The 13528-nt window shown below is 43.4% G+C and overlaps 1 protein-coding gene across 2 annotated transcripts in view; it reads left to right on the top strand.

The window, feature by feature from the left end:
* The window catches only part of LOC109884163 (kelch domain-containing protein 3-like), a 128922-nt gene that overhangs the window by 16918 nt on the left and 98476 nt on the right, over nucleotides 1-13528 (top strand). For both annotated transcript variants that reach the window (XM_031804605.1, XM_031804606.1), the window contains exons 3-4: nucleotides 2260-2436; nucleotides 11172-11287. In XM_031804605.1, the coding sequence (XP_031660465.1) occupies nucleotides 2260-2436; nucleotides 11172-11287 (293 nt within the window). The remainder of the gene's footprint in view (nucleotides 1-2259; nucleotides 2437-11171; nucleotides 11288-13528) is intronic.

Here is a 13528-nt window from a genome sequence, read left to right as displayed (position 1 = left end):
CTCTGGTCAGCTTAACGTGTGTATGTCCTGTACCTGTTGATATGTCTCCTACCACTCTGGTCAGCTTAACGTGTGTATGTCCTGTACCTGTTGATATGTCTCCCTAAATCACTACCACTCTGGTCAGCTTAACATGTGTATGTCCTATACCTGTTGATATGTCTCCCTAAATCACTACCACTCTGGTCAGCTTAACGTGTGTATGTCCTGTACCTGTTGATATGTCTCCTAAATCACTACCACTCTGGTCAGCTTAACGTGTGTATGTCCTGTACCTGTTGATATGTCTCCCTAAATCACTACCACTCTGGTCAGCTTAACGTGTGTATGTCCTGTACCTGTTGATATGTCTCCTAAATCACTACCACTCTGGTCAGCTTAACGTGTGTATGTCCTGTACCTGTTGATATGTCTCCTACCACTCTGGTCAGCTTAACGTGTGTATGTCCTGTACCTGTTGATATGTCTCCTAAATCACTACCACTCTGGTCAGCTTAACGTGTGTATGTCCTGTACCTGTTGATATGTCTCCTAAATCACTACCACTCTGGTCAGCTTAACGTGTGTATGTCCTATACCTGTTGATATGTCTCCCTAAATCACTACCACTCTGGTCAGCTTAACGTGTGTATGTCCTGTACCTGTTGATATGTCTCCTACCACTCTGGTCAGCTTAACGTGTGTATGTCCTGTACCTGTTGATATGTCTCCTACCACTCTGGTCAGCTTAACGTGTGTATGTCCTGTACCTGTTGATATGTCTCCTAAATCACTACCACTCTGGTCAGCTTAACGTGTGTATGTCCTGTACCTGTTGATATGTCTCCTACCACTCTGGTCAGCTTAACGTGTGTATGTCCTGTACCTGTTGATATGTCTCCTAAATCACTACCACTCTGGTCAGCTTAACGTGTGTATGTCCTATACCTGTTGATATGTCTCCTACCACTCTGGTCAGCTTAACGTGTGTATGTCCTATACCTGTTGATATGTCTCCTACCACTCTGGTCAGCTTAACGTGTGTATGTCCTATACCTGTTGATATGTCTCCTACCACTCTGGTCAGCTTAACGTGTGTATGTCCTATACCTGTTGATATGTCTCCTAAATCACTACCACTCTGGTCAGCTTAACGTGTGTATGTCCTATACCTGTTGATATGTCTCCTACCACTCTGGTCAGCTTAACGTGTGTATGTCCTGTACCTGTTGATATGTCTCCTACCACTCTGGTCAGCTTAACGTGTGTATGTCCTGTACCTGTTGATATGTCTCCTAAATCACTACCACTCTGGTCATCTTAACGTGTGTATGTCCTGTACCTGTTGATATGTCTCCCTAAATCACTACCACTCTGGTCAGCTTAACGTGTGTATGTCCTGTACCTGTTGATATGTCTCCTACCACTCTGGTCAGCTTAACGTGTGTATGTCCTAAACCTGTTTGATTTTGTTCAATATATTAAATACAGTAGTGTAGCCTAGTTCAGTAGATTAAATACAGTAGCCTAGTTCAGTAGATTAAATACAGTAGTGTAGCCTAGTTCAGTAGATTAAATACAGTAGCCTAGTTCAGTATATTAAATACAGTAGTGTAGCCTAGTTCAGTAGATTAAATACAGTAGCCTAGTTCAGTAGATTAAATACAGTAGTGTAGCCTAGTTCAGTAGATTAAATACAGTAGCCTAGTTCAGTAGATTAAATACAGTAGTGTAGCCTAGTTCAGTAGATTAAATACAGTAGCCTAGTTCAATATATTAAATGCAGTAGCCTAGTTCAATAGATTGTATAGTGTTGCTGTACTCTGTAGTAATACTAGTGTCTCTGTAGTAATAATAGTGTCTCTGTAGTAATACTAGTGGCTGTCTGTAGTAGTACTAGTGGCTGTCTGTAGTAGTACTAGTGGCTGTCTGTAGTAATACTAGTGTCTCTGTAGTAATACTAGTGTCTCTCTGTGGTAATACTCGTGTCTCTCTGTAGTAATACTCGTGTCTATCTGTAGTAATACTAGTGTCTCTGTAGTAATACTCGTGTCTCTGTAGTAATACTCGTGTCTCTGTAGTAATACTAGTGTCTCTCTGTAGTAATACTAGTGTCTCTGTAGTAATACTCGTGTCTCTGTAGTAATACTAGTGTCTCTCTGTAGTAATACTAGTGTCTCTGTAGTAATACTCGTGTCTCTGTAGTAATACTAGTGTCTCTCTGTAGTAATACTAGTGTCTCTCTGTAGTAATACTCGTGTCTCGGTCTCCTCTCTCTAGTTTCTCTGCGGTGGATGAAGTTGCCTCCAGTGAGAACAGGTGGTAGGGAACATGCCAGGGATGTCCCCTACATGCGTTACGGTCACACAGCCGTGCTCCTGGACGATACCATCTACATCTGGGGGGGTCGTAACGACACGGAGGGGGCCTGCAACGTCCTCTATGCCTTTGACATCAGTAAGTACACATCAACGATTGCTTCGTCTATCAGCCTTCGTTGATGGTGACAACATCGGGATGTCAAACATTATGGTTTGGCGTATTTAAACTTGACTGCACCGCTGGTGTCTGGCAGCACACAACAGTGCAGCGCAGTGAGCACACAGCAGGGCGACATGCCAAGTGGCCTATTCCCTGTTTGCCATAGCAAAAATGTTAAATACATGTGGTAACTAGACTGACAGTGCATTCAGAAAGTATTCAAACCCCTTGACTTTTCCCACATTTTGTTAAGTTACAGCCTTATTCTAAAATTGATTAAAAAAATTGAAATCCTCAGCAATCTACACACAATACCCCATAATGACAAAGCGAAAACAGGTTTTTCAAAATATTAGCTAATTTATACAACAAAAAAACAAAACAGAAATACCTTATTTACTTAAGTATTTAGACCGTTTGCTATGAGACTCGAAATGGAGCTCAGGTGCATCCTTTATCATCCTTTACGATGTTTCTACAACTTGATTGGACTCCATCTGTGGTAAATTAAATTGATTGGACATTTAAAAAAATATATATATATTTCACCTTTATTTAACCAGGTAGGCTAGTTGAGAACAAGTTCTCATTTGCAACTGCAACCTGGCCAAGATAAAGCATAGCAGTGTGAACAGACAACACAGAGTTACACATGGAGTAAACAATTAACAAGTCAATAACACAGTAGAAAAAAAGGGGAGTCTATATACATTGTGTGCAAAAGGCATGAGGAGGTAGGCGAATAATTACAATTTTGCAGATTAATAACACTGGAGTGATAAATGATCAGATGGTCATGTACAGGTAGAGATATTGGTGTGCAAAAGAGCAGAAAAGTAAATAAATATAAACATTATGGGGATGAGGTAGGTAAAAATGGGTGGGCTATTTACCGATAGACTATGTACAGCTGCAGCGATCGGTTAGCTGCTCAGATAGCTGATGTTTGAAGTTGGTGAGGGAGATAAAAGTCTCCAACTTCAGCGATTTTTGCAATTCGTTCCAGTCACAGGCAGCAGAGAACTGGAACGAAAGGCGGCCAAATGAGGTGTTGGCTTTAGGGATGATCAGTGAGATACACCTGCTGGAGCGTGTGCTACGGATGGGTGTTGCCATCATGACCAGTGAACTGAGATAAGGCGGAGCTTTACCTAGCATGGACTTGTAGATGACCTGGAGCCAGTGGGTCTGGCGACGAATATGTAGCGAGGGCCAGCCGACTAGAGCATACAAGTCGCAGTGGTGGGTGGTATAAGGTGCTTTAGTGACAAAACGGATGGCACTGTGATAAACTGCATCCAGTTTGCTGAGTAGAGTGTTGGAAGCAATTTTGTAGATGACATCGCCGAAGTCGAGGATCGGTAGGATAGTCAGTTTTACTAGGGTAAGTTTGGTGGCGTGAGTGAAGGAGGCTTTGTTGCGGAATAGCAAGCCGAGTCTTGATTTGATTTTCGATTGGAGATGTTTGATATGAGTCTGGAAGGAGAGTTTACAGTCTAGCCAGACACCTAGGTACTTATAGATGTCCACATATTCAAGGTCGGAACCATCCAGGGTGGTGATGCTGGTCAGGCGTGCGGGTGCAGGCAGCGACCGGTTGAAAAGCATGCATTTGGTTTTACTAGCGTTTAAGAGCAGTTGGAGGCCACGGAAGGAGTGTTGTATGGCATTGAAGCTCGTTTGGAGGTTAGATAGCACAGTGTCCAAGGACGGGCCGGAAGTATATAGAATGGTGTCGTCTGTGTAGAGGTGGATCAGGGAATCGCCCGCAGCAAGAGCAACATCATTGATATATACAGAGAAAAGAGTCGGCCCGAGGATTGAACCCTGTGGCACCCCCATAGAGACTGCCAGAGGACCGGACAGCATGCCCTCCGATTTGACACACTGAACTCTGTCTGCAAAGTAATTGGTGAACCAGGCAAGGCAGTCATCCGAAAAACCGAGGCTACTGAGTCTGCCGATAAGAATATGGTGATTGACAGAGTCGAAAGCCTTAGCAAGGTCGATGAAGACGGCTGCACAGTACTGTCTTTTATCGATGGCGGTTATGATATCATTTAGTACCTTGAGCGTGGCTGAGGTGCACCCGTGACCGGCTCGGAAACCAGATTGCACAGCGGAGAAGGTACGGTGGGATTCGAGATGGTCAGTGACCTGTTTGTTGACTTGGCTTTCGAAGACCTTAGATAGGCAGGGCAGGATGGATATAGGTCTGTAACAGTTTGGGTCCAGGGTGTCTCCCCCTTTGAAGAGGGGGATGACTGCGGCAGCTTTCCAATCCTTGGGGATCGAAATGAAAGAGAGGTTGAACAGGCTGGTAATAGGGTTGCGACAATGGCGGCGGATAGTTTCAGAAATAGAGGGTCCAGATTGTCAAGCCCAGCTGATTTGTACGGGTCCAGGTTTTGCAGCTCTTTCAGAACATCTGCTATCTGGAGTTGGGTAAAGGAGAACCTGGAGAGGCTTGGGCGAGTAGCTGCGGGGGGGGCGGAGCTGTTGGCCGAGGTTGGAGTAGCCAGGCGGAAGGCATGGCCAGCTGTTGAGAAATGCTTATTGAAGTTTTCGATAATCATGGATTTATCGGTGGTGACCGTGTTACCTAGCCTCAGTGCAGTGGGCAGCTGGGAGGAGGTGCTCTTGTTCTCCATGGACTTCACAGTGTCCCAGAACCTTTTGGAGTTGGAGCTACAGGATGCAAACTTCTGCCTGAAGAAGCTGGCCTTAGCTTTCCTGACTGACTGCGTGTATTGGTTCCTGACTTCCCTGAACAGTTGCATATCGCGGGGACTATTCGATGCTATTGCAGTCCGCCACAGGATATTTTAGTGCTGGTCGAGCGCAGTCAGGTCTGGAGTGAACCAAGGGCTGTATCTGTTCTTAGTTCTGCATTTTTTGAACGGAGCATGCTTATCTAAAATGGTGAGGAAGTTACTTTTAAAGAATGAACAGGCATCCTCAACTGACGGGATGAGGTCAATGTCCTTCCAGGATACCCGGGCCAGGTCGATTAGAAAGGCCTGCTCACAGTAGTGTTTTAGGGAGTGTTTCACAGTGATGAGGGGTGGTCGTTTGACTGCGGCTCCGTAGCGGATACAGGCAATGAGGCAGTGATCGCTGAGATCCTGGTTGAAGACAGCGGAGGTGTATTTGGAGGGCCAGTTGGTCAGGATGACGTCTATGAGGGTGCCCTTGTTTACAGATTTAAGGTTGTACCTGGTGGGTTCCTTGATGATTTGTGTGAGATTGAGGGCATCTAGCTTAGATTGTAGGACTGCCGAGGTGTTAAGCATATCCCAGTTTAGGTCACCTAACAGAACAAACTCTGAAGCTAGATGGGTGGCGATCAATTCACAAATGGTGTCCAGGGCACAGCTGGGAGCTGAGGGGGGTCGGTAGCAGGCGGCAACAGTGAGAGACTTATTTCTGGAGAGAGTAATTTTCAAAATTAGTAGTTCGAACTGTTTGGGTATGGACCTGGAAAGTATGACATTACTTTGCAGGCTATCTCTGCAGTAAACTGCAACTCCTCCCCCTTTGGCAGTGCTATCTTGATAGAAAATGTTATAGTTGGGTATGGAAATCTCAGAATTTTTGGTGGCCTTCCTGAGCCAGGATTCAGACACAGCAAGGACATCAGGGTTAGCAGAGTGTGCTAAAGCAGTGAGTAAAACAAACTTAGGGAGGAGGCTTCTGATGTTGACATGCATGAAACCAAGGCTTTTTCGATCACAGAAGTCAACAAATGAGGGTGCCTGGGGACATGCAGGGCCTGGGTTTACCTCCACATCACCCGCGGAACAGAGGAGGAGTAGAATGAGGGTGCGGATAAAGGCTATCAAAACTGGTTGCCTAGAGCGTTGGGGGACAGAGATTAAAAGGAGCAGATTTCTGGGCATGGTAGAATATATTCAGGGCTTAATGCGCAGACAGGGGTATGGTGGGGTGCGGGTACAGCGGAGGTAAGCCCATGCACTGGGTGATGATGAGAGAGGTTGTATCTCTGGACATGCTGGTTGTAATGGGTGAGGTCACCGCATGTGTGGGAGGTGGGACAAAGGAGGTATCAGGGGTATGAAGAGTGGAACTAGGGGCTCCATTGTAAACTAAAACAATGATAACTAACCTGAACAACAGTATACAAGGCATATTGACATTTGAGAGAGACATACAGCGAGGCATACAGTAATCACAGGTGTTGAATTGGGAGAGCTAGCTAAAACAGTAGCTAAAACAGTAGGTGAGACAACAACAGCTAATCAGCTAGCACAACAACAATGACCACTTTTATTTGAACTTTATATAATACATGAATAAATAATGAAACGTGTTCAATTTGGTTTAAACAGTGTATAATCACAGTGTTGACAAAGTAAAGGGGACTGAATATTTTCAGAATGCCCTGTATGTCACGCATCACTACTTCACATCTGAACTTATTTTTTTTATTTGATGTTAATGCATTTTTGGGCAGAAATGGCTTTTGGAACATGTGATTTTTCATGTGCCTTAACAAACTTGTATGCCATCTGTAAGTATGAATACAATTGTTAAATTACAAGTCTAGTTAGTTTAGCCACGGAAAAAGACATGAATCTTCCCGCTAGCCATGATTGGCTAGCGGGAAGGGCTGGACATGCCTAGAGATACGTTTGGATTGGTCTGTCATATAGCAAGGTTCTGTCTATAACATGAGCTGCTCAGTGTGTGTAGGTAGTTCTGATTGGTCTGTCATATAGCAAGGTTCTGTCTATAACATGAGCTGCTCAGTGTGTGTAGGTAGTTCTGATTGGTCTGTCATATAGCAAGATTCTGTCTATAACATGAGCTGCTCAGTGTGTGTAGGTAGTTCTGATTGGTCTGTCATGTAGCAAGGTTCTGTCTATAACATGAGCTGCTCAGTATGTGTAGGTAGTTCTGATTGGTCTGTCATGTAGCAAGGTTCTGTCTATAACATGAGCTGCTCAGTGTGTGTAGGTAGTTCTGATTGGTCTGTCATGTAGCAAGGTTCTGTCTATAACATGAGCTGCTCAGTGTGTGTAGGTAGTTCTGATTGGTCTGTCATGTAGCAAGGTTCTTTCTATAACATGAGCTGCTCAGTTTGTGTAGGTAGTTCTGATTGGTCTGTCATGTAGCAAGGTTCTGTCTATAACATGAGCTGCTCAGTGTGTGTAGGTAGTTCTGATTGGTCTGTCATGTAGCAAGGTTCTGTCTATAACATGAGCTGCTCAGTGTGTGTAGGTAGTTCTGATTGGTCTGTCATGTAGCAAGGTTCTGTCTATAACATGAGCTGCTCAGTGTGTGTAGGTAGTTCTGATTGGTCTGTCATGTAGCAAGGTTCTGTCTATAACATGAGCTGCTCAGTATGTGTAGGTAGTTCTGATTGGTCTGTCATGTAGCAAGGTTCTGTCTATAACATGAGCTCAGTGTGTGTAGGTAATCCTTGCAACTTCAGCTTTTTTGGAAGATGCGTGTCATGGAGAACTGTAATAGTGCTCTCAACATCGCTGCCCTGAATTTAACATGTCGTCAAAGATCAGCGGGTTAAAGTTGTTATTGACTGACTCCTTTCTGGAGGACGATCGTGCCACTCTCTTGGACTCTGATGATGAAATCCATGATTTAGGTAAAAACATTTTCATTGAACCAGACATTGTAGAGTCTTCTGGTGACCGTGATGGGAAAGAGACGGCGATCAACAATGTTGTTGTCAAGGAAGAAGTTGACCGATTTGTTGTTGTTGAAATCAATGGAATGACCGGTGGGAGCAGAGTATGACTTTGGAGGCAGAAAGAGAACATAGAAGGATAATGTATAAAACATTTGTCTCTGCTTTGCATCTTTAAACTAATGGCCTCAATAACAGAGAGGGAGAAGTGTTCATCCATGTGTATGGGTAAGGGTCTAGCTACATTTTCAGATATTATACGTTTCTAATGTTGTCAGAAAGTTGTTTTCATTGTGTGTTAAAGCGTATTGTTAGCTAGCTAGATAACGTTAGCTGGCTTGCTCACTAGCTAATGTTACGTATGTCACTAGCTAATGTTACGTATGTCACTAGCTAATGTTACGTATGTCACTAGCTAATGATCTGTGTAGTAATATTATTTGTTTTCCAGAAATCTGTTTGCATTGCTAGTTGTAGCCTAATGTTAGCTAGTCCTGGCACCACACGGCCAGGTCTCTGACCTCCTCCCTATAGGCTGTCTCATTGTTGTCGATTGTTGTTGTGTCATCGGCAAACTTAATGATGGGGTTAAAGTCGTGCCTGGCCATGCAGTCATGAGTGAACAGGAGGTGCAGGAAAGGATTGAGCATGAACCCTGAGGGACCCCCGTGTTGAGGATCAGCGTGGTGGATGTGTTGTTACCAACCCTTACCACCTGGGGGCAGACCATCAGGAAGTCCAGGATCCAGTTGCAGAGGGAGGTGTTTAGTCCCAGGGTCCTTAGCTTATTGATGTGCTTTGAGGGCACTATGGTGTTGAATGCTGAGCTGTATTCAATGAACAGCATTCTCACATATGTGTCCCTTTTGTCAAGGTGGGATAGGAAAGTGTGGAGTGCAATAGAGATTACATCATCTGTGGACCTGTTGGGGCGGTATGCAAATTGGAGTGGGTCTTGGGTTTCTGGGATAATGCTGTTGATGTGAGCCATGACCAGCCTTTCAAAGCACTTCATGGATACGGACGTGAGTGCTATGGGTCGGTAGACATTTAGGTATTGCTACCTTAGTGTTCTTGGGCACAGGGACTATGGTGGTCTGCTTAAAACATGTTGGTATTGCAGACTCGGACAGGGAGAGGTTTAAAATGTCAGTGAAGACACTTGCCAGTTGGTCAGCACATACTCTGAGTAGACGTCCTGGTAATTCGTCTGGCCCTGCGGCCTTGTGAATGCTGATCTGTTTAAAGGTCTTACTTACATCGGCTGCAGAGAGAGTGATCACACAGTCTTCCGGAACAGCTGGTGCTCTCATGCTTGTTTCAGTGTTATTTGTCTCGAAGCGAGCATAGAAGCCAATGACTGATGTGGTGTACTCCTCAATTCCATCTGTAGAATCCTGGAACCTGTGGCTTAGCATCTGCTTCATCTGACCACTTTTTTATTGATCCAGTCACTAGTGCTCCGTGCTTTAATTTTTGCCGCTGTTCCGTCCTGCCGATACAGTGTATAACCGGCCAGCTGTATGTTGGTAATGTCGTTGTTCAGCCATGACTCCATTAGGTTTAGTAGTTTAATCTTCCGGGTAGGTCATCAATTTTATTTTACAAAGATTGCAATTTTTCTCGCGGAATGGAAGGAAGTGGGGGTTTATTCGATCGCCTACGAGTTCTCAGAAGGCAGCCCGCCCTCGGGCCCCTTTTTCTCCACCTCTTCACGCAATTGACGGGGATCTGGGCCTGTTCCCGGGAAGCAGTATATCATTCACATCGGACTCGTTTAAAGCAAAAAAAAGGATTCTGCCATTCCGTGGTGAGTAATCGCAGTCTGATGCCCAGAAGTTATTTTCGGTCATAAGAGACAGTAGCAGCAACATTATGTACAAAAAGGTTTAAAAAATATAATTATAAATGAAGAGTCAATGTCGGAGTTTTCACACAAACAACTTTATTTTGAATAGCTTATGTATTGTGCATTTATAGAAGTCAACAACAGTCAGATGAAACAGTGTTATTTAGCTTATAACATTTTATAACACTTGAATGAACATTGACTTAGTCTTAAAACGAATAGGCCTTTTATCCTTAAGCTATGCCTTATCGCTGTTGAACTGTCAGAATCCTAAATGTACAATCAGATAAAGCAAATGATTATTTATAACATTCTTTATAACAAGGAATATAACCCCCGGAGTAGTGAACTCAGCAGGATGACAGCAGGATGACAGACCCAAACAGGCTTTATCATTGTTCTAGGAGGCTACACCAGATGTACCAAACAGGCTTTATCATTGTTCTAGGAGGCTACACCAGATTTACCAAACAGGCTTTATCATTGTTCTAGGAGGCTACACCAGATGTACCAAACAGGCTTTATCATTGTTCTAGGAGGCTACACCAGATGTACCAAACAGGCTTTATCATTGTTCTAGGAGGCTACACCAGATGTACCAAACAGGCTTTATCATTGTTCTAGGAGGCTACACCAGATGTACCAAACAGGCTTTATCATTGTTCTAGGAGGCTACACCAGATGTACCAAACAGGCTTTATCATTGTTCTAGGAGGCTACACCAGATGTACCAAACAGGCTTTATCATTGTTCTAGGAGGCTACACCAGATGTACCAAACAGGCTTTATCATTGTTTTAGGAGGCTACACCAGATGTACCAAACAGGCTTTATCATTGTTCTAGGAGGCTACACCAGATGTACCAAACAGGCTTTATCATTGTTCTAGGAGGCTACACTTTGGGTCAATTTGTTTTGTAAGTGAAGATGCATTTTATGAAGAATAAAGCAGTCTAGTTTCCAGTGGAGCTCCAACGTCTGTCTGTCTCTCTGTCTGTCTGTCTCTCTGTCTGTCTCTCTGTCTGTCTCTCTGTCTGTCTCTCTGTCTGTCTCTCTGTATGTCTCTCTGTATGTCTGTCTGTATGTCTGTCTCTCTGTCTGTCTCTCTGTATGTCTCTCTGTATGTCTGTCTGTATGTCTGTCTGTGATGATGTGTTTCTCTGTGTGAGGTTAACGTGTCTGTTTTGAACTTTAGACAACCACCGGTGGTTCACCCCTAAGATTTCTGGGACAGTTCCGGGGGCGAGGGATGGCCACTCTGCCTGCATCCTGGGGAAGGCCATGTACATCTTTGGAGGGTACGAGCAGCTGGTGAGTCCTGACCTCTAACCCTGACCCCTTTGTCCTGCTGAAGGCCATGTACATCTTTGGAGGATACGAGCAACTGGTGAGTCCTGACCTCTAACCCTGACCCCTTTGTCCTGCTGAAGGCCATGTACTTCTTTGGAGGGTACGAGCAGCTGGTATTAGTGCTGAGCAATTAACCAACATTTTGGTTATTTTTCCTTTTTTAAACAACTAATTGATCCATGTCAGTTCAATTATTTGAATTCCATTTCATATAGTTTTTTTCTGTGAGCTTTATGCTGTAGCGATAAATCAGATCAAGCCTGAACTGTGCGATGCTGTAGTTTTATATAATATTCTACAAACTGTAGTTTAGCGCAGAAAATGTAGGAATGAACTACAATGACCATGATCCATTGCGCGGCCGCTTAACTTCTTTCGGATCTTTGGGACGCTAGCGTCCCACCTCGACAACATCCGGTGAAATTGCATTGCGCAAAATAAAATAAAAACAAAAGTAGTAATATTAAACATTCATAAAAATTCAAGTGTTATACACCATTCTTTAGCTTAGAATCTTGGTAATCGAACCGCTTTGTCCGATTTACAATAGGCTTTACGGCGAAAGCATAGCATTTGATTGTCTGAGGACAGCGCCTCACCCACTTCCCACATTAACATGAATTCATAACCTGCACAGGTGTCACAAAACTCAAAAATAGCTAAAATAAATCACTTAACTTTGAAGATCTTCATATTTTTGCAATCCAAAGGGTCCCAGTTACACAATGAATGGTCGTTTTATTCGTTCCTAATCAATCCTCAGGTACCCTAATTTGTAAATAAACAATACAATTTAAGATGGAAAATAGTTATGTTAATTCCCGGAGATTAACTTGTTGACGCTACCCATCCCGGTAGAGGGATAATTGTCATCAGCAACCACTGAATAGCATAGAGCCACAGTCAAATAATATTACTAAAAATATTCATATTCATGAAATCACAAGTGCAATATTGCAAAACACAGCTTAGCCTTTTGTTATTCCACCTGTCCTCTCAGATTTTGAAATTATGCTTTACAGCGAAAGCAATCCAAGCGTTTGTGTAAATTTATCGATGGCATAGCATAACATTATGTACACTAAGCATTAAGTAGCTAGGTCACGAAAATCACAAAAGCAATCAAAAAAATAGGTTACCTTTGATGATCTTCGGATGTTTTCACTCACGAGACTCCCAGTTACACTACAAATGTTCCTTTTGTTCCATAAAGATTATTTTTATACCCAAAATACTGACGTTTGTTTGTCGCGTTATGTTCAGAAATCCACAGGAAAGAGCGGTCACGACAATGCAGACGTACAGTGCCTTGCGAAAGTATTCGGCCCCCTTGAACTTTGCGACCTTTTGCCACATTTCAGGCTTCAAACATAAAGATATAAAACTGTATTTTTTTGTGAAGAATCAACAACAAGTGGGACACAATCATGAAGTGGAATGACATTTATTGGATATTTCAAACTTTTTTAACAAATCAAAAACTGAAAAATTGGGCGTGCAAAATTATTCAGCCCCCTTAAGTTAATACTTTGTACCGGGAGGAACAATGGCCGCTTTACTCTATAGCGCAAAACTCACTCTGAGAGCCCCCACCTATCCACTTACACAATATGATCTTTCACGCTCATTTTTCAAAATAAAAGCCTGAAACTATGTCTAAAGACTGTTGACACCTTAGGGAAGCCATAGAACAAGGAATCTGGTTAATATCCCTTTAAATGGAGGATAGCCATGCATAGGAACAGAGAGGTTTCAAAATAAGAGGCACTTCCTGATTGGATTTTCCTCAGGCTTTCGCCTGTAATATCAGTACTGTTATACTCACAGACAATATATTTTTTTTAGTTTTGGAAACTTTAGAGTGTTTTCTATCCTAATCTGACAATTATTATGCATATTATAGTTTCTGGGGCTGAGAAATAGGCAGTTTCAAATGGGAACGTTTTTTTTTTGCCAAAAATGAAAATACTGACCCCTACACACAAAAGGTTAATAACCAACCACAAACATTTTCCAACCAAGCAGAGGCATAACGAATGTCAGAAATAGCTGTAAAATGCCTCCCGGGTGGTGCAGTGGTTAAGGGGCGCTGTACTGCAGCGCCAGCTGTGCCATCAGAGACTCTGGGTACGCGCCCAGGCTGTGTTGTAACCAGGCGCGAGGGCTTGGACGGTAGGGATGTCCTTGTCTCATCGCGCACCA

Source organism: Oncorhynchus kisutch, linkage group LG25, assembly GCF_002021735.2.
Source record: "Oncorhynchus kisutch isolate 150728-3 linkage group LG25, Okis_V2, whole genome shotgun sequence".
In the NCBI taxonomy this organism is placed as follows: domain Eukaryota; kingdom Metazoa; phylum Chordata; class Actinopteri; order Salmoniformes; family Salmonidae; genus Oncorhynchus; species Oncorhynchus kisutch.
This window is presented reverse-complemented; position numbering and strand designations above follow the sequence as displayed.